This window comes from Battus philenor, unplaced genomic scaffold, assembly GCF_028537555.1.
Source record: "Battus philenor isolate CCGP_79_NKW_IND1 unplaced genomic scaffold, ilBatPhil1.0.hap1 SCAF_4, whole genome shotgun sequence".
Lineage (NCBI taxonomy): Eukaryota > Metazoa > Arthropoda > Insecta > Lepidoptera > Papilionidae > Battus > Battus philenor.
In genome coordinates this window covers 7,119,264-7,140,463 of record NW_027181704.1, presented here as the reverse complement: position 1 = coordinate 7,140,463, position 21,200 = coordinate 7,119,264, and the positions used below count along the sequence as shown (strand labels likewise).

At 32.2% G+C, this 21,200-nt stretch overlaps 1 protein-coding gene across 1 annotated transcript in view; it reads right to left on the bottom strand.

The window, feature by feature from the left end:
- Positions 1 to 21,200, bottom strand: part of LOC137928655 (uncharacterized) — a 55,976-nt gene that overhangs the window by 10,878 nt on the left and 23,898 nt on the right. Inside the window, exons 3-9 of the mRNA XM_068771566.1 lie at positions 14,995 to 15,103; positions 12,346 to 12,370; positions 9,596 to 9,751; positions 8,180 to 8,324; positions 6,348 to 6,574; positions 5,004 to 5,499; positions 4,026 to 4,223 (exon numbers count right to left, since the gene is read on the bottom strand). Of these exons, the coding sequence (XP_068627667.1) occupies positions 4,026 to 4,223; positions 5,004 to 5,499; positions 6,348 to 6,574; positions 8,180 to 8,324; positions 9,596 to 9,751; positions 12,346 to 12,370; positions 14,995 to 15,103 (1,356 nt within the window). The remainder of the gene's footprint in view (positions 1 to 4,025; positions 4,224 to 5,003; positions 5,500 to 6,347; positions 6,575 to 8,179; positions 8,325 to 9,595; positions 9,752 to 12,345; positions 12,371 to 14,994; positions 15,104 to 21,200) is intronic.

Sequence of the window (21,200 nt, the reverse complement as noted above, 5' to 3'; positions counted from 1 at the left end):
CCAGTTGGAAGCAGCCTGCACCCAACGTCTTTCGACGACTTAACAAGGTTCTTGTTTACCAACCTTGAAGGTAGAGGTTCTATGCGCCTGCTGGTCCATGGTCTCACTTCAGAAGTTTAAGGCCCCGGCGGGTATGTGTTCTGCGCGTTATTTAGCCTTTCCACTGCTACTTCAACTTTCCAATCCGCCGGGCTAAATCGGTTACTTTCGTTCGACTACGGGTCTCCTCAATTCTCTTATTTTCTTTCATTCATAACTATTGATCTGTTTGTAATAATCCAATGTAAACGTTTTGCAAGTCTCTATTTAAACGTTTTGATCTTTGATCTTACATTGTCAAACCATTAACCAAATTTTTATTTCCATTAGTTCAAGCACTTTTTATTAACGGACTGTTTGTAAGAAAAAACTAAATACAAACTGACACAATCTATTTCGCATAGGTTGTGTCAGTTTGTATTTAGTCAGCACAAAAATTTTAACGGTTTGTGAGTGCAATTATTAATGTTTCGCTTTAACATAATAGAAGCCTTTCATTTTTTTTTGTGTATTTCAATTATCTTTTTTTATATTTATGCATTTGTTTGTCTGTATTCCTTAGCGAATAGTACATATAAATTCAGATAAGAAATAATTTCACTAGACTTATCTTTATTATGTGATTGAGAACTATTTCAATCCATGTTGTAAGTTCATTTGGACAACACAAGAAATAAATACAAGTTAACATGAAAAATACTGTGCTAAATAATGTGTATCTTAAATCTAAATCAATACAGCATGCATTACGTAAAAATAATATGATAATCGGCAAATAAATGATCCATGGACGCCCAATGCTAGGCATAGTACTCCCCAACGCCATGGTAACGGATACTGCGCTCCCCGCATCCAGTGAATTCTTGCGACTTAACTATGGCGTCAGTCTACCTAATGGGGGGTATACCCAGGCCTGCCTTTAGGCAATAGTAATCATGAAATATTAAAGTATTTTTTCTGTATTAAATGTCATTATACGATATAGAAAGAGAGCAATAAACAAATACAATGTTTATTTAACCGTGTCATACAAGAAGTACACGAGTTCGTTGTTTGTATTATTTTCTATTTTGTTTATTTTGTTTGTGATTGTATGCTTGTTTAATGTGTTTATTTATAAGTGTAATACTAAGACAAATTAGTGCATCACAATAAACTACAAGTATAGCGCTGCATAGTATTAGCAAATAGCAAGTCAACATTATATGATCAAATTGCTTTATATCAATGTCTGTCTACAGATACTGGCAGTGGTAAGATTGGATTAGAAAGCAATTTGCAAAGTCAATTATTTTTAATTAATAACTGTAAAGAAAAACAACCTGGTAGTAAGTGATATTAGTTAAGAAAATTCAAGCGAAATTTCTGAAAACCGAATTACCTTTTCAAGCTCGAAGACGTTCTACTACATACTTAAATTCATATAACATAATTTTTAGCCACTTCATCTCAGCCCTAACGCTTTAGAAGTAATATAACACTACCGAAACTACTATACCGAGCGTTAAGAAAACGTGGCGAAGTATGAATCGAAAAAAAGAGTATCAGTGGCATCTTCGCGAACGCTCGGCGGACTGATGGAAGGAAGAAATTAGAAGAACTTGCATACCTAAGGTGAACTACGGCGGTATCAGCAGCAATATACTAATATTGGCTTTAGAAGTTCTCCCGGTTACCCAATAATAGCAACAGATATTACAACACCCTGACGCTCTTAAACAGGAAATAGCGATCTGTATACAAGAGAATAACCAAATTAAAAGATGTGCAGGTGAAATTAAGAAATTTCTTTCATTATCTTCTCGTTTGACGAAATATGCCGTTCTCAGTTTGTTTCTTAATGGGGATGGCATACTATCATTATTCATCAAATCACATATAAAACTGGAATTAATGTAAAAACTTATTACCGACAGGTCAAATATAAATGGGTTCAAAAGCAGTCTAGTTCTTTATAGAAACAGGAACAATTTACATGAGCAATAGAACGCGTGATGCAAGTAAACCTATTCTTAACTTATTAAAAAGTTGTGCATTTTTTAAAATTCAGGTGACTAATACAGTTATGAGTTATGAAACAAACCCCTTTCAGAGCGATCGTGACCACTGTCCAAATTCTAACCATTACACAATCACGCGGCCTTGTTTTGAAATTGGAACATTGCATTTCATGAAAATTGAGTGTACGGAAATATACTATCATGAATACGCCAATGTATTCAGACAATATTTGTATAAAAAAGACCCACCAATATTTAAAAATAATTTTAAATTGATTTCTCAGTATTTCTTTTAATCATAACAGGCAGACACGACTGCGATCGCACAAGATGTTAAGCGGTGATACAACATTTGCTGGTAAAACGCACTTATCGATAACAGCGGATTTTTTTTATTTGGATGACAAACGTAGTATTTTATGGCAACGCAGACAGGAAATTTACCTATTTAGTGGTACAGATTAAAAATGGTGAAACGAATTAAGAACATATTATATTACAATTAGGATAAGTAAGCTCAAGGCCTAAATGGTAAGCTTACGAATGTTCTACGGTTATGACTCGCCATTTCCCATGCTATCCTCGGGATTTCTATTCGAGATCGAAACTGTAATAAAGAAATTTGTAGGCGAATAAAAGAATCCGACATAACTCAACAAATAGGCAATTTTGAATTGGCAGTGAGCAGACCTCATACATAACACGCGAAACTGATGGCTACTCTGGCTTTAAGTTTTTGAAGTGGAGACCATAGAACAGCCAACGCAGCGATCCCCACCCACAAAAAGGACAGACCGGCTGGTTATGGTTGAAAGACACTGAATGCAGACCAGTCATCAAACCAGTCCAATTTGAAATCTATGTTTCAGGTCCATGTCCAGCCGTGGACGTCTTTCATCTGAAATAATGATAATGAGGAAAAGGGGACCTACGACTAGATCTCAAAATAAAATGGAGGCATTAATGTAAGAAATATATGAGTTAGAGTGTTGTATAGGATCTTTGTTTAAAAACTACAGGTTTTGAAACATATAGGGGTAGAATAGTTGTAGGTAGAATAGAAAGGGGTAGAAAACTATGGGTAAAGCGCTCCACTTTATTACCATCGCCCTGCGATATAGGAAATAGTGTGATTCATGATACCGTATATCTTCCTGAACTTTTTCCTTATTTTTGGCTTTAATTATTTTTTGGTACATTCTATTTAATGCATATGCTTCTTTAGGAGTATACAGTTTAACTATCCTAACTTAAATGAAACGAAGAATTAATGCCGTTTAATTCTTCGGTTGCGACAGTCGCACGGCGTATCAAATGACCGTTAGCTGTAACGATGTTCGTCAACGCAGTGTCTTGTTGCGCAGGCGTTCCTCGAAATGCATCGTAACATTGCAGCGAAGTTCTCAAATGCGAGTCGTATGTCAAACAAGACGCTTGTTAAATAAAAGTTCTTTCTTTAAAAGTGTGCTGTAAGTCTAGGCTCGCGGGTTAATAATAGTGCGATATGTATGTAGTTTGTACTGAGGCAGTCCAAATGAAGACGGCTAAAAATAGAAAACGATGTATCAAGTTTGCATTCATATATCGAACACGGATACGATTCATCTTCCGAGTAGTTACACCACTACACTAGCTACACTAGCTAGAAAAAAAATAATTACCAAATAATCACACCATCCCATTCATTATTATTTTAGTCGTAGGACGTAGATTTCCAAAAACTACCCGACGACGTCCCAAGGACATTTGTCCACCCTTTGGGTGAGCGTCTTTCGTTGAGCTTGTCGGTTATTGGTCTATATTCCAGAATCTTAATCCATCGCCACCTGTTTTGTGCGCTATGCTCACTGCCACTTTCTCATGTTGGCTGCTTAGCACGAACAATATAAATTTCTAAACGCATTTTCCAACGTTACAATTCTACGATGTTCCAAAAAATGTAGGTATTTATTAGTTTAAAATAAAGTATATACGACAGTAACTCACCACACCCTCCGTGCAATCTTCTGGTTTCGGTGTTTCATCATTCGCATCTTGGTTAGCAAACATTTTTCGATGGACTTTCTTGAACTCGTCCATTAAGGCGTCGTGTTGTTTTTTCTTCTCGTTGTCAACAGGCTTTGGGACAGTCGGTTTTTTAACTGTATTTGGTACAGCAACATTTTCGGGCACGGGTTTCTTATTCTGTACAGAAAAATATGGTTTTGTATTTAGCTTTGTTACACTAAAGTTAGGACAAATATATAAATATTTTTTTATTGTAATATCCAAACCAAATTTAAGAATAAAGGCTCACCCTTTATACATATTATTTTACATAATTATTCGAGTATTGTATTATTTAAAATTCTAACATTATTTTAAAATCTGTTCACTTTAGAAATGGAAAAACTGCTTTCGGCGAGTCCACTATCATCATTTATATCCTTAAAATATAGGGGCATAAGCTTGTTTCACCGTTTTGTTTTAGTTTAACAATTTCACTGTAATTCGTAAGTAATTATTGTCTCCTTGGATAATATACCTTTGGGATGATTAGCTACTAATTTTTAATGAATATAATGATTGAATAAAAAATGTGACTGACTGATTGAAAGGTTTATTGATTTTTGACTTTAGAAGTCGTTTAAACACTTTTACAATATGTATTGTATACGGATATGTATCCGACACGCTAAACCCTGCGAAAAACGCTATATGTATACACTTACTACACATATAAACGTATAGGTATATGAATATATGTATCTTTTTGATAAAAATAAATAATTAATAATGAAATTTTGAGAGTTTAATACACAGTAAATTATGGAAAAACATTATTAAATACGTTACATTGGATTATGCTTGTAATTTACATAAATATTACCTCCCGGTTTCCTAAATATTGAAACTTATAATTATAATATATAATATAATTCTAAGTATAGTATACGTGTTTGATATACATCATGAAATGTTTACCATTTTCCGTCTTTGTATTTCCTCGGCGATAGCGCTCGATAACGTCGCTGAGCTAGATATACTTGAAGTGTCAGGACTGATATCTTTTTTCATTGGTGGGGGATAGTTACAGAGTGTATTTGCGCAAGACGTAGGGCTCATATGATGCACTTCCACCACGATTGTCTTTTTATCGTTATCTCTATTTGTTTCATTGGCAAATACATTTTTTCTCGGAGTTTGCTTATTGTCGTAACTGCACTGTATAGTGGCGCCATCTTCTGTTAAATTAATTATAGTTCGATTCAATGGACTCGTCACTCTTGTCGGTTCGAATTCTAATTTGTTTTTTTTCTTGTGTGTTTTGTTTTCATATGTATGCGGGTTGTTTGGAATACTAGGGCAGTCATAATCAGGTTCTATGTCAGATGGGGCGTCAAAGTTATGTATATTGCCATTTTTCCAATCAAAATCTATGCTGTCCCATGTCCTTCTCTTCATCCTGTTTATAGTCAGTCTAAAAAAAAGTTTCCATGAGTATCAATTAAAAAATATTTCAGCACAATAAAACAATTTATTCATCATCGTCATCAATTCAGCCGAGAGATGCCCTCGGCTGGACGTAGGCCTCCACAAAGATTTCTTATAGGACCGGTTGGAAACGAACTGCATTCAGCGTACAACATATTATTCCCTCTTAATCAAAGAAGTAATTTAAGACAAAATTATTTTTAATTTAAATTTTTATGTAGCCAAGAAGAAGAACACGTTGTTATATTGAAAACTCAGAAATTTATGTGCCATTAACAATATCAAAATGCCATTTTTAAGAATTGTGAAATCATCAAACAATGTGTAATTAAAGTATATTAAATGTAAATTTCTCGTAAAACTATTTCAAAACGTATGACATGACCAGTACAAGCATCAACAAGAAAGATTTTCTTTTATAGTGATTCCAGTTTATAAAATCTGCTGAATTGTACCCTCACCATTTAAAAAACAACCTATTTTCTCAATAAATTATCAAGAATATTGTTTATTTTGAATTATAATATTCAAACTTTCAATCGGTCCTATTGGAAATCTGTGGGTTCGGCTTTTGTCTAACAGTGGACGTCTTATAACTAAAATGATGATGACGATGTTGATTAGGAATATTATTCTTACGTTTTCAGTAATATCTACACAGCGTTATCTATTGTAGAAGTTTATTTCACAATTTCAGCAATGACCCGTAATTAAGAACTTTGTATTAAGAAAAATGTGATTTCTGGATCTAAGTAGTCATTTATCACAAATGTGCTTTACTGTTTGACCTTCCCAAAAAAAGAAGTGCTTACTTTCACATAATTTTACACTTACCTATCAGCTCTATCAGCTGCTTCCTCAGCCACGCTTGCCAACCTTCGGCGTAATGCTGCGGGAGGCGCCAACGGAACGACTGGAGCAATGGAAGCAGGGCTGCGCTCGCCTGCCGCCGAAGAAGCGGAGCTGTTGTACCCTGAGCTTTCCGGAGACACTAATTCTGTCCCAGCACCTTCTCGGACCATCAGCTCGAGTCGCCCACTTGCTTTCATTGCAGACACAGCCTAAGTCACAATAAAATTATTTCAAGAATTACTTTTAACGTTATTATGTTAATCTGGCTAAAAATAAGGACTTTAAAGAAATTGGAAACTATTTACGAGATATAATTTAACCAAACATGAGACACATATTACTACCTATTCTTGTTAATACATTATTTTGTTTACGTTATCTGTTTAGGTAAGAACAAAGTGAGCTAACAAAAGTTGTGTATGTATATAGAAATTTTAAATACTCAAAGAACACTAAACACGGTTTCATTATGTCAAATTTGTAATAAACGTTTTTAGTTATATTTTAATGTTTATGTTCCTACGAACTTCTTCCATCTTTTTCTCGTAAGAAGTTTGTCTGCATTCTACTTCATCTGTACCAGACACAAAACGCCACTAAGAAAGTTGTCCAATATATAATAATGTGCTTTTAAATGGATAACGATGATATTAATAATTAAAATCTTGTGTTTATTAAAAAAACAGTACGTTTTTTACTAAATCTAACATTTAAGATGTCACCATAATCATAATCGTTTCTGCCGTGGAATGATCACTGCTGGACATAGGTCTCCTTCATAGATTTTCAATAACAGTTTTATTTTTTGTTGGAAGCACCCTCTATCTATCATCTGCTGACGACGTTAACAAGGTCATCAGTGCATTTTGTGGGTTGACATCTTACGCAATTTAAGCGTATGGAAGTATATATAAGTAAAGCATCAATAATGTGCTAGTAAATCGCTTTTGTTGTCTTGGCGAATATTACAAGTAGGTGTTAATGTTCGGGACTGAAAGGCGCCATAATTACTAGACAAATTAGTTGTACGATCTCAAGCCTTGGTACTACCACAGTACATTGCACAGGTCACATCACCCACAACCACCTAAAGCCTCAATATGAAGATTCTCTTGAGAAATTAATACTAAAAAATTTCATTCACAGCTTGACTCTTTTTAATCCTTTTGCTTCATTTTCATATTAATATATTCACATATTTTCTTTTAGAAACATTCTGAAATAAGTTGTTGTAAGTGTATTCGATGCTGACTGAGCAAGATGTGATATTCGTCGCTTATCTAAATGAGATAAATTAAGAAACACATTTCCTAAATTATTAAGTTATAGAGATTAGCAAAGTTTGATGGTTATTGATATACTGAAAACCATAGTCGCTGCGCTACTTTTTTGTTCGTCTCCTTGATGAACAAACTAGTCGTTGGATACCGTAAAACTTAGTTATACTTAGCACTGTGGTTATACTAATTTTTTTTTAATTCTTTCTTCATCTTTTCTTTATGTCATACATATTTGGAGGTATCTTTAAACTAGTGAACTATGATTGTTGGATCGATCCACGCAGAATAAGCTCACACTATCTTAAGGCCTTTTAAAGTACCAGAAACATATACATTAATAATAGTAATACTTGCTTAAGTCTAAATAATTATTATATAATCGACCGATAGACGCCCACTGCAAGGTATAGGCCCCCCCAAAAAAAACCACGATGACCGATCTTGCACTCTCCGCATCCAGCGACCAAAAAGTTAACTAAGTGAATTACTTATTCGTATTTTGTATTACAACGTTATTTAGAATAAGATAATCACCTCATTAAATGAAATATTTGCAAAATCTTGACCATTGCACGATAAAATTTGATCGCCGGGTCGCAAACCTGCTTCTCTTGCTATCCCACCTTCTCTCACAAACTGCACGAAGATACCGGGCTTCCAGTCCGGACCTTTGGAAATTCTGAAAAAATAAGTATTTTTAAAATAACAATCATGTTATATTAAAACTGGTAAAAGATAGTTATTAAAAAATTAAGATAAATATGAATATTTCTAATAATTAAAGTACTAAATGTACACAATCTTCATACAATTTAAAATGTTGTAAATATTTCGTACCAAAGACGTAGTACAAGACATATACAAAAAAAAATTAAAGAAAATCGTAAATAAAAATTTAAATATGTCAATAGTAGCATCATCCGATAATTCTATTATCTATTGTATTAAGTGACCAGTACAACACTGTAATGGATTAAAGCGCAATAACCTGCCTTTTACTGGCATCCGTAGTAATGTTTTAATGCATCTTCCGTGAAAAAATGTGAAGCTGATAAACGAATCAATACAATGATATTACAATTATTATCACAATTTCTACTCAACGTCCATATGTGAAACAACGGGTAATTTTCTTGAGTATTTTTTATTAAACCATATTATAACGCTATGGATACATATTATAATCATTTATAATTTGTTTTAAAATAGCATTTATATTCATTATTACAATTTAAACTAAATTTGAAGGGACTGGATAACAATTACATTACACAATATCTTTATTATATAATATTATTAAACAATATAAAGATGTTTACGAATAAAGTTTACAGTTAAAGTAAATAAGTATTAATAATTGAAGTACAGTATGCGAAAGTTGAGCTCATTATGACGGCTTGACTCAGCGATGGATGCAATTAAGAAACAAATATTTTCTTTTAAGTAAAATGGTAAAATGAGGCTAAACAAGAGATTTAAGAATATCGTTAATGTAATTTATCCTGGTTCTGGTATCTGAAATACCTAGGCAAAACTTTCATAGATCTTTAACGAAGACGGGCACAAAGAGTGACAACGCCACGTCGTATTCAAAACAACTATGGAACCACATTTTCAACAAAATATTTTGTTTAGCTAGATCAAGAAAAATGGAGGGTTAACTCTAAAAAGTTGTCTCAATGAAACACGATCATTTTAACTTGTAACCTTTCTTATAACACAATTACATCCATGGTTTAATATAAATGTCACAATTACGAATGCAAATCTGAATTTTGTCTCTAGCATTCAATGCTATGATATCCTTCTGCCACGCATTTATATTGTCAAGTATTTAACTTGTTTCTAAATTATATACTGTTTACTTTTTCTGTTTGCTTATAATTTGTTGTCGTTGTGAATGGTAAAAGTGGTAAGAGGACCTTACTTTATAAAATAAAAACTACGTACCCGCAACCAAGCTTAGCCCTTGGCGGAACTAATATGGAGAGTCGCATGTCGGTGAGATGCTCGGTATTATGGCACAGCGTCGGTGAAGAGGACACGTCGGACGACAGCGACGTGCGCTCCGACACGAACTGCCAAGACAGTGGCTCGTGTTCCTTGCTAAAATAATATTTAATTTTTATAACGATTCTCACTTTTTGATTAAAAGTCTAATAGTCAGAAGCCGGTGTACAAAGATGGTCGCATGGCAGCCAGTCCTAATCTGGAGGAATATGTTGTTTAGAGGCCTGAACCGTGGCTGCCAAGAGAGATAAGTTATTGTCATCATCATCTCCATCATGTCAGCCGATAAACGCCCACTGCAAGGCAAAGTCCTCCCCCACAGGTCGCCAAGATGTTTCGTCTTGTACTGGCCGTATCCTGCGACTTCCTGCGACTTTAACTACGTCGTCGGTCCACCCAGTGGGGCCTACCTACGACACGTCTACCGGTCGTAAAGCGCTACAGTCAAGAGATTAAAACCAAAAGCATTCAACGCATTGTTAACACAGTGCTTGAAGCGCTTTAAATACCAACCGACAATCAGCTCACGCTGGCAAGAAAGACATATAATTACAAATTAGTCAATTATTTTTGGGGAATATTCATTAGGACTGAGACTTAAGATTGTAGGTCGCGGGTTTAATTCCCGAGATACAGTCTTAATATAATTCCCTCTTTGTGCATTAATTATGTATTAGGATTCCAGCTGCTCAGAAGCAAGTTTTGAGAAAATAGGCAGCAGCTTCATGCGATGCGATTTCGTGTCGAAATCTCCTAATAGATATCTTTGTGTGTTTGCAGTGAGCGTCTATGGGCTAAAACGACGATGACTACATTCGTAGCGTAAAATTTTACTTGTAATTTCTAATCAGTATAAACCGACAAAAGTGAAATTACCAATTTTTGTCATTGTTATAAATTGATAAACTATTTTACATTAGATTCTTCACGTGAAAACAATTCATTACAATACCAAACAAAACTACTAAAAGATATAAACAGATATTAAAACAAATTATTGCAATATGGACAACTAGGAAGTTTTGGTTTAAAGCAGAATAATATTGTTAATATAATAGATATAGTCTCAAAGTTATTTATAATGTATTAGAATGTATGAATACATAAAACATTTGTTGTTGCATTATGCGTGTTATTTCAAGCTTAACGTAATTGGTTTAATCTAACATTATTCTGAACGTAAATTGTATATGCATGTTTAATGAGCAATAACCAATGTACTATTAAACGTAGTCAGTGAATATTGAAAATAAAATAAAAAATTGATAAATAACCAGATCATATTTATACTTCGGATTTTTAAGTTTGATTATTAGAAGAGAATAGTAACTAAGTTTATTGTATTAGATTGTATCATTTATAAGTGAACTTGAAGCACTAAAACAATGTTAATATAATTAAAATTATCTGCATTTTAATTTTTCTTACATTACATTGCTATTACTGTTATTAATAAAAATCAATAAAATATGTACTACAAATAGAACATGTAATTATATAACACTAAATGATGATGTTTTATGATTTTAAACTAGACTAAGGTTTTCCTGGGTGTCACAATCGATTCTAAACTTCAATGGAGTTCTCACATTGAGTCTCTTGCGGTCAGATTTAGTACTGCTTATGTTGTTAGGAAGATAAAACGCCATTCTGATTTTGATATTGCTAGGATAATGAATTTTAGTTATTTTCACAGCATTACGTCCTATGTATCGATGCTTTGGGGTAGAGGTACGTATATTGGATATATATATTATTTAGCTATTTACGGCTTAGGGCCGCAAATCTCCCTGAGAAAGCGATGAAAAGAGTTCAATATTCTTTCAATGGCCTCACTATATACTAATGGTAATACCTTGTATGTTTACATTAATTATAATAAATTAAAAAAATAGCGGATGTCCATAGTTTATTTACAAGGCACCGTAAAAAACTCGCTGTACCTAAGTTTCGACTGTAAAAAGTCCCTAATTCATTTGTAATAAACGGAATCAGAGTTTTTTAATATCGGAAAACATTATCGGACTGCCATTTACAAAATTTAAAACGGTAATTTAAATTAAATTGACGGGAAAAGCTTATTATTCATAAAACGAATATTTAAATTAAGAAATAATTTAAATGAATAAAATTTAAATGTTGCTTGATCATTTTGATTTCATTTAGACTGTATCTGATAAAGTGTATGTCTGTATTGTTAAACTTTATTGAAAGTAAGTGCCTCGTGTGATAGTCTTATCCCATTGTACCATTATCCCATTGTATTTTTATTTACTATTATGCAACTTTGTAAATATTTCCTAGCGTGTACAAAAAATTAATACAATAAATCAATACATGTGTTGTTGTGGAGTTTCTTCCTGCTTCTTCTCCACAACTATAACACCATACGAAGCAGAGTAGAGTAAAAAATGAGATAGGTTAAAAAATACTAATAAGCATAAGATCAATAAGAGTTCTGTTAAAAGTTCCAATGTTAAATAAATTATATTATATCTTTATTTTTGGCATAGATAAAACGAACTTTCTCTGATAAATTATCATTGTATGTTAAAGAAAACTATATTAATGGCCCTAAACTGGTTTTAAGTAACGCTCAATTCTTGAAAGCGATCAAGAAGAAAAGAAGAGAAGTTAATATCACAGAAATAAATATTTACAGAACGAGATTGGTTGAAAAATATACTCACTCTTTGACGGGAATCATGCCGACGTCTGAAACAAAACAGTGATTGAAAATTGTCATTAAAAGTGATTTCATTTGTATTTTTTAAATTAGATTAGTAAAATTAAAGAGAATATATATATATATATATATATATATATATATATATATATATATATAGAATAAACTTAGAACTTACAAAACTAAATACTTGAATAAAACTATTTCAAAAAGTACTTAAAATATGAACACAAAAATCGTGGTGATATCGGCGTATAGAATAGTCTTCACGTATTCCCTTGGTTTCTTCCATAAGAGTCGGGTAAAGAAAATTTTTTTTATGCATAATGGGCGACAGCTTCTCACAAACATATTCGAAATTAATAAAAACTTCGCTCATAAACTCGCATAATCTATAAAAAGACCAGGCTCTCATTTCCACGGAGGGGTGCTTTTTGTTTTCCAATTGGAAATCTGTTGAAGTGTCCGATGTCCACCAGTGGACGTCCGACGGTTGGAATAATGATGAAGATGAAATGGTACATTTTATAAGGGCATCAATTGCTTGACTGCGACGTTTGACAATTCTGTGTTCCTTAGACAGAATAGCTTACGCATTGCTGTCTGGCAACGGGTACAATCTTCGGATTGATATCTAGGGGGAAAGCCATATTATTTACATATACTTTTGGCACCAAGTATAATAATAAATGGTCGTTTTGGTTTTCTTTGAAGAGTCAAAGAATTTTGCTACTTTCAAAATTTTCTTTAAAAAAATTTACCCAATTATAGATACCATTGACATATTGAGATAATATTGAAGAACTGATTATAATATGTAGAATTCACAATGTTTATATTCCTGTGGCTTAAGTTGCAAAAATAAAATACTTAAAATATTTAGAAATTATGACCTTTTCGCTAATTTTATATTATAAAAATATGAGAAACCGACCTATATTTATGCTATTCGAGTAAACAGTGTACAAAAAAAGTGTACGAGTATTTGAAAATAACAACTTATACATTAAAGATTAGTTATTAATCGCCCTATATTAATTTAATATAAAACTATAACGCAAAAAGCACATCGACCGACGTAAAACCTGTCAAATAACAAATTTTGTTTCCAGAAGTTCAAACCTCTCTCGCTAAATTAATATGAATAATATTTAAAAAATTGTGACAGGTAGTAACAAAAGCAGTAACGACTAATAAAATTTAATGTAATGTTTTATGTGAAATTAGGACTTCAAGATTGAACATGTTTAGATAGAAAATAGTAAAAACACAAGCTTTTCATTTTCTATATAAACAATGCAAAAAGACAAATGTTACAGAAATTTCTGATTTGAGTTTTGTAATGATAAGGGCAATCAACAAACAAACAAAAATCATCAATACTAGATATTTTAGAAAACAGAGAAGAGTCGAAAAAATGAAAATTTCCTCGTGCTCTTAAATATACAGGTTGTTGGCAATTAATAGATCTCTTATACAAAATACTATCTAGGCGGATACAAACACGAAATTTATTTCTGTCGTCAAATAGGCACGCAAGTGTTACTATATTCCCATTAATTTGCCAAAACACGTGTAAAGTAGTATAAGAAATGGCAGAACTACAACATCGCTTTAAGAAGACTGATCCTACTTGGTACATAGTGGAATTGCGAGTAAACAATGAGGCGTATTCGCCAGCAAAGACGGCATGTGATCTTGCTGAGACACTGTCCAATTTGGTTCTTAGCTATTATAGTCGCATCATTCAAAGAACAAGACTGGGCTTACGTAAGCAAAGATTACTGTCAAGGACGACATCAAAGTATGTTATTTTATCGAGTCATGTAACTTAACAGATCGTAAATAAGGTTAGATTAGATAGCGAAGTTTGCATTAAGGAGAAGAAGATTACACTGCGATTTTGGGAGTAAATTCATTTTGATCAGGGGACGTTGTCTGGTCTGGATACCAAAAATGCTTTAAGCATCGTATTGTCAAATGCAGGGCAAATTAACGCCTTGTGTTTTCACTATCTAAGTCCTACATCGTACCAAATTAAATATTATAGCAGTGATTAACCACGGTGCCATAGTAAGTAGTAAGATAGATTATTAAGACCAATTAACAGTGTTGTTTCTGTTTGAGATTACACAATAAATTTAACTGTCTTCAATTGCTCGCGAAATTTAATTTTGAGGTGCCCATTAAACACACTACTTTGCTAGCTATACCTTCAGCAAAAATACTGGAAAATGTCACCTTTTTTTCGTATTTGGTATTTTTAACACTGAGTTCACCTCATTAGACCTATTCGGTATCACTCGATTATTCAACAAAAAAGCTTAGTAATGTCTTTATTAAAAAAAAACAACACGAATTTAATGAACGAATGGTCAGAGCACTCTTTGTTTATTATTTATTAACTTAATAAAATAATAAAGTTATTAATCAAACAAATACTCCACACACTCTACATAAAACTCCGTACACACTCTTTCATGATACTCCTCTATTTGGTTTTCTAAAGTCTACTTATAAGTTAATTTGAATTAATAATAATGAGTGCTTCGTAATTTGCGTATCGTTTTTTTTTAATATTTACATACTGTGATATATATTTTGACGGATGTGATGGACCTCAGAATAAATGAATAAATAGCTTCTTACTCACGTCGCACTTTGATTTTGAGCCTAGACTGTGAAGTAAGGTAGTGCACCAGCTCGGCGTGAATTGCGTCTTCCACCCGGTATCCATTCACACTCACTATTTGATCGCCGACCTGGAATAAATTAAAGCAAAATTTAAGATAAATTTTTATCAACCTTCTTCTCCTTCTATCAACCTTCGAACATCTTTCATTATTAACCCTTTCACAAAAATCGATGGAAGCAAAGTAGTAGCAAACTTCAACAAAATTAAAACTTTACAAAAGAGCTCACTTGTTACAAAATAGGAGTCATTTTTAAGAGTAGTGAAACGAATACTGTAAAATGTTATTTTTTTGTTAGTTTGAATCAAACTTGAATTAAAAATATATTATAATATTTGACACATAGTTTTAATAAGAGCATTGAACGGTATAAATATAATCTCTAATCATAATATTTCGAAATGTAAATGATGATCTTTATACTCGGAACATACTTTGATGTTTAACGTGCTAGATTTATACATTTTTACTATCAGAAACAATTTTAATACATACATCGATAAAGATAACAGGATTTTTTAAGAGAAAATAACACGATAGTTGCTTTCAATATAAAAATAAAAAATATTTTAATTTTTATGTTATATATACATATATATATATATATATATATATATATATATATTTATAAATATATATATAAATATATATATATATATATATATATATATATATATATATGCCATTTTTTAAAATTTACTTCGTTGCTACTAAAAGCCTACTCGACTCTTTTAGATCTATAAGTTTTGGAATTTCTGAAAACAAATTATAAATATAATAATAATTTTGTTCCATATTTGTAAAAACTGAACTATTCTACTACAACGTGTATCGTAAAAAAATCCGTTTATATATCAAAATAACTACTCAAACTTATAAAAGAATAGATTTTAATTAAAAGAAGATATTTTTTATTTATTCGGATTGGAGAAGTCGATATTCACCTCCTTGAATCCTATGCCCTAGTTTTACAATATTGCATTAATAATATAAAATAAAACTTATTTTAATTGTGTAAAAAAAAGATTGCGTCATAAAATATAGGCAAAGAACAAAAGCGCAGAATGCATATCACAATTAGCTTCGAGCTCTAGAGCAATGATTATTTCCACGGTGCGATAACATTAATGAATGAACGCGTGACGTAAACGTCACACGCGCGGAGGTGGTGACGCAGCGGCTTGTGACGAGAGGAGCACTTTCTTCGCGCTCACCGGCAGCCGAAGCCGGACAGTTCTTATGGCCCACATTGCTGGCAACTTTCGATCGGACTTTCGATCCACCTCCTGCTTTTTTTACTCGCGCAGTCAGTCGGCCCACAAATTCTTAATTAATGAAGGGCGGACACATTACTGTTACGATAATAATAAATTATTGATAAAGGATTTTAATTTTATACTATGACATTAAAAAACGAGGCCAAGTTATAATAGACAACTGGAACATAAATATAAAAAAGATAAAAAGGCTTATAATTTTCCAATTATATAAAAACAGCGGCAAAATTACAAGCAAAAGTTCTTGAAACTATTTGCAGATCATTTTAATAGTATTCTGTATAAATGTAATATTTGCGAAATAATATATCAATTATTATATCATCGTCCATCATAAGCTACCCGTTTAAATTTTCAATAAGACAGATTGGAATTGCCTGCCTGCATCCACCGTTGCATTGATGCTTGACAATTTGAATGAAACTCTTTATAAATATATATTGCGTTATGATATCGAGAAGAATTATTATTACAAAATCCAATACGATATGCTCTATTTAGTGTGGACCCTAGTAATTAGTACTGTGAATATCGATAGATCGAATGTATCTAACCCTGCCATTCTTCTCTCTTACTCTTACTCGTATACGATATTGGTGGCCAACTCTGCTTCCTCTGGTATCAGTGCGCTCATATTTGTGCTGTAATGGGCCCGCTGCGCGTTTTCCAAAATACTAATTTAAAAATGGTTATTTCTATTTGATTAAAAATAGCAGTATCGAATTACAGTCCTGATTATAAAAAAAAGTAAAAAAAAATACAGTATCCTCCTCCTTAATAAAGAAGCTAATATAATGCATTGCCGACTCGCTTCTTAAGGACCTTCGCAAATTATGGAACGATTATTAAGTTCGCGATGCGTGCCAGTACTATTTATACACCCCTGCGTATGGAATTTTGCAAAACCCGTTCTTACCTAACCTTTAATAGACGAAATAATAATTCCTACCAAATTTTATGTTTCTAGACCTTACGATTCCAAAAATATCGTAATTGGTGGAAATCTCATGTTCATATATGTACAAATAGATAGCTTTTTTCATTTCATGATCATCATCTCAGCCGATAGGCACTAACTGCAAAGTGGTAACCGGTCTTGCGCTGCCCATATTCAGCAAATACCCGCGACCCTGACTATGTCGTCCGTCTACCTAGCGCGGGCCTACCCAAGCCACGTCTGCCATTTATTATGCACCATATCATAGTAACTACAGTCATTTTATTATATTATTGTAAAGTTAATTCAAGTTTATTTTTATTACATGGACCACCCACCAAAAAAGAATTAAAAAAATATTGGCCGCAATGCAAAAAGTTCTTAACTTGCTTTGAAAGTTTCACAACCGCAGTCGATGAAGAAAAACTCCGTTAAAAATCTAAAAATAAATGTGACATCAACCAGTAGGCCCGCGTATTGTTGTGGAAAGTAATAATTTTCGGACATTCTTCTAGAGGGAACGCTTACCGCGACCTAACGATAGGAACATACAAGGCCATTATACTTTCATTATATTTTGCCTAAGCATTAAGGTTATGCAATCAATAAGTAAGGTGCTGATAATAATAGCAACAAAAATCCAATTTGTTTATTTCAAATTAAATTTAAACCTATTTTTAAATAAACTGAACGTTTATCATAAACGATACGAATCAATTTTATTTATTCCGCGCTAATAACTTTTGTTGTCACAGTTGTTGGCAGTATGGTACACCGTTATTGTAAACACAAAATACCATTTACAATTTCCACTGCCTTAGACGCCAGAACTAACTCATTAATAACAAATAAAATTTTATTTTGAACCAATTTGCCACGGGAATCTGCGATGGCCGCGTTCATTTTCATTACTTCAATAAAATTATCTTTTAATACCACAATCTTTTAACTTTCATGATGTACTTCCATGCTCTTTAAAACTAAAGTCAAGCTAGAATATCTAACGTTCAACCTACACGAGGTCTCCAAAGGGGAAAATGATCCCAGATAAAAATGTAATAGTGGTTATCGATGACAAACAACCACGAAAATAAAACCAAGCACTAACAGCAGTTAAAGTGTGACTTAGACATGACATCTAAAGTAATATTAAAAGAGTATAAGTAATTAAGCACAGTAACTTTGAATCAATCAATTTGTATTTACGGCCATAAAAATTAACTAAGAATTTTCAAAAAGCATCAAACTTTCTTCTAACTTCGTTTTTCAACAATACTCAACCAAATAGTATTTTCATTCGACTTCAATTAAAAGATTATATGCTTGAAACTTTAATGTTTAAAAAACATGCTCAAAAAATTACTTAATGTTTATTGTTAATTGCAAATAAGCATATTTACGCTATATATCAATATTGTTCAACCTTTTATGTGCCATACCTCACCGTAGCCTTCTTAAAATTCTTACGTCCATGTAACATATATATTTTTATATCAAAGCGAAAAGGTTTAACCCGTGTCGAGTCCACTTTCGATTTGCCCCTCTTAAAAATCAAATTTCCTCCCTGTGGGGTTGGAGCCCCACGATGGGAAACACTGTTACATGGTATCATTTATTAAATCATTTATGTTTTTTTTTATATTAAAGAAATAAATTTAGAACAACATTTGTAATTACTAAATACGTAATTACACAGTCTGATAATTCTGACAGTATTTTATTATTTGGGATTCAGTCGTATGGATATTTGTTGCATTTTATCTTTTATTTGTTACATCATAATTATTCCCAATACATAAACAAATTAATACATAAAACAACATTTAGAAAAATTACATGTACCTACTTTTTAATACATGTGAAATTTAGGTTATGCGCAAAAAAGACGAACTAATAATAGGAAAGGTTCTTAAAATCGAAAAACTTAAATGGGGATTATCCAAAAATAAGTAGACATGGTAACTTCACCCCGAAATGACGACAAGAGATGAGACGGGATTAATAGGGTCGACCCCAAAGGGAAAGACAAGTAACAGCACAGAAAAAGATGAACGTATATACTAATTAATATTTATTGTAATTTAAATTATGAATCTAGGAGAAAAATTCATTTTCCCCTATATATTTTAATTCTTAACATAAATACGCTTGATAGCCTTGACTAACAACTTATCATTGACAGGTTATTTTTTATCGAAGTAGGATCAAAAGTGTCAAATTTACCTTAAAGATAAATTCCGCTGAATACTTATAGTTTGTGAAGTTTGTTACATTTAATAAAACGAATTATCAGAAAAAAATTAATAATGCTGATACATGAACACCTGTAAAATCCAATGTCAAGTATGTCATATGTACACACGAGCGACGATTGAGTTTGTTTACACGTTATCGATGACTCACTGTGTGATAAAGCCCGCTTTATTGTACCAGTTGTGTTTGAATTCTAGACAGTGGACATATGTACCTAACTATGAGCGTGGTACAATCTTATGTTTAGTACATAAACTTTGACATTTGTCTGATTACTCTTGTAGTGAACTAATCTTTCCTAATAATTCGTAACTGTGATGGTAATCGTAATTAGAAGGGCTGTGGGGAAATAATAAACCATTTTAACACAATTACAATAGGCTGATATCTAAAACATACCTAATATAATTGTATGAATATTTAGGCAATAATTATTTTGACTATTAAATATTTAAAATTTGTAATTCAGTATTGGTGCTTTAATACCATTGAAAAATACTCAAACAGTTTCGGAATAGCCCTTAAATCCATGTAATTGAAACTGTTTATCAATGGTTAATAGCAGTCACTACAATTTTATAACTTTTGTATAAATTATTTTGATTAAGAAATATTAAAAAATAAAATCTTTCTTTATTTTTATCAATGATTTTAATTTTTCATTGCATTAAGAACTTTTTTTATATATTGGTATGGTACATGCAATTTAAAGCCGTAGTGGCAAGTATTCTACAAAAATAATGTATGTTAAGGATATTCCTTACAAAGCTATGAACCGCGCTTGCGTTCCTTAGCCTTACAAAACTGGTTTCTTTTCGAATTATGGACCACATAGGTACATCTACGATGCCATGTATAGATCATCTGCGAATGTAAAACTCAAGAAGATTTTTTTTACTGTAGATGTGATAACTTTATTTTGAAAAGCTGTATTATTCATCGTGTTTATGCAAACTTAACTTAAGTAGATTAAGGCATTTTTAGATACCTCTACTACCGGATCTTCATAGTGTTAGCAAATAAACCGGTTAGATTGCGCGCATATAGCGTAACGTTATTTGGAACAGAGAGCATCGATAACAACGAATGTCGGTTCTTAACAAAGGTTGCATTTCTCTTTTACTTGCTTAGCAATGTTGATAATATTTTAAATCTGTATTACTGGATACGCAAGGGTCTAAAAAATATTGCCGTATTAGTAAGATTGATGGCGAACAACTCCACGTAAGTGCATAGTATAGACATGTTCCTAAAAGATCTAATAAGGTAAAAATCAAACCGTCCCGTTCCGTATTTGTAAGATGACGTATAGTGAAAAAAGTATCATTTTCCTATTGATATAAAATACTTATCAATTTAATAACTTTGTGTTAAGTAAACTTTATAAAAACATCTCTTCAAAATTAAACACAATACTAAAGATTTAAATTTCAGAAAGTTTTAAGTGTAATATGTATTACATTAATGATTATGTTAAAAATATAAACATTTAAGAACTTGTGTTGATAAAATAGAGAGCAATTTTATGACCTCATTGATCAATAAATCCTCCTCTAATATCACGTTTCGTATATGTCAAGTACTGGAAAATTAATTTAGACCCCAAGGAATCGATATTAATCACTTAGTGAATTGCCGAGCTAATGAATCCTATCACTTTTAATGACCAGGTGATGTAATTATCAATTATTTATTTATT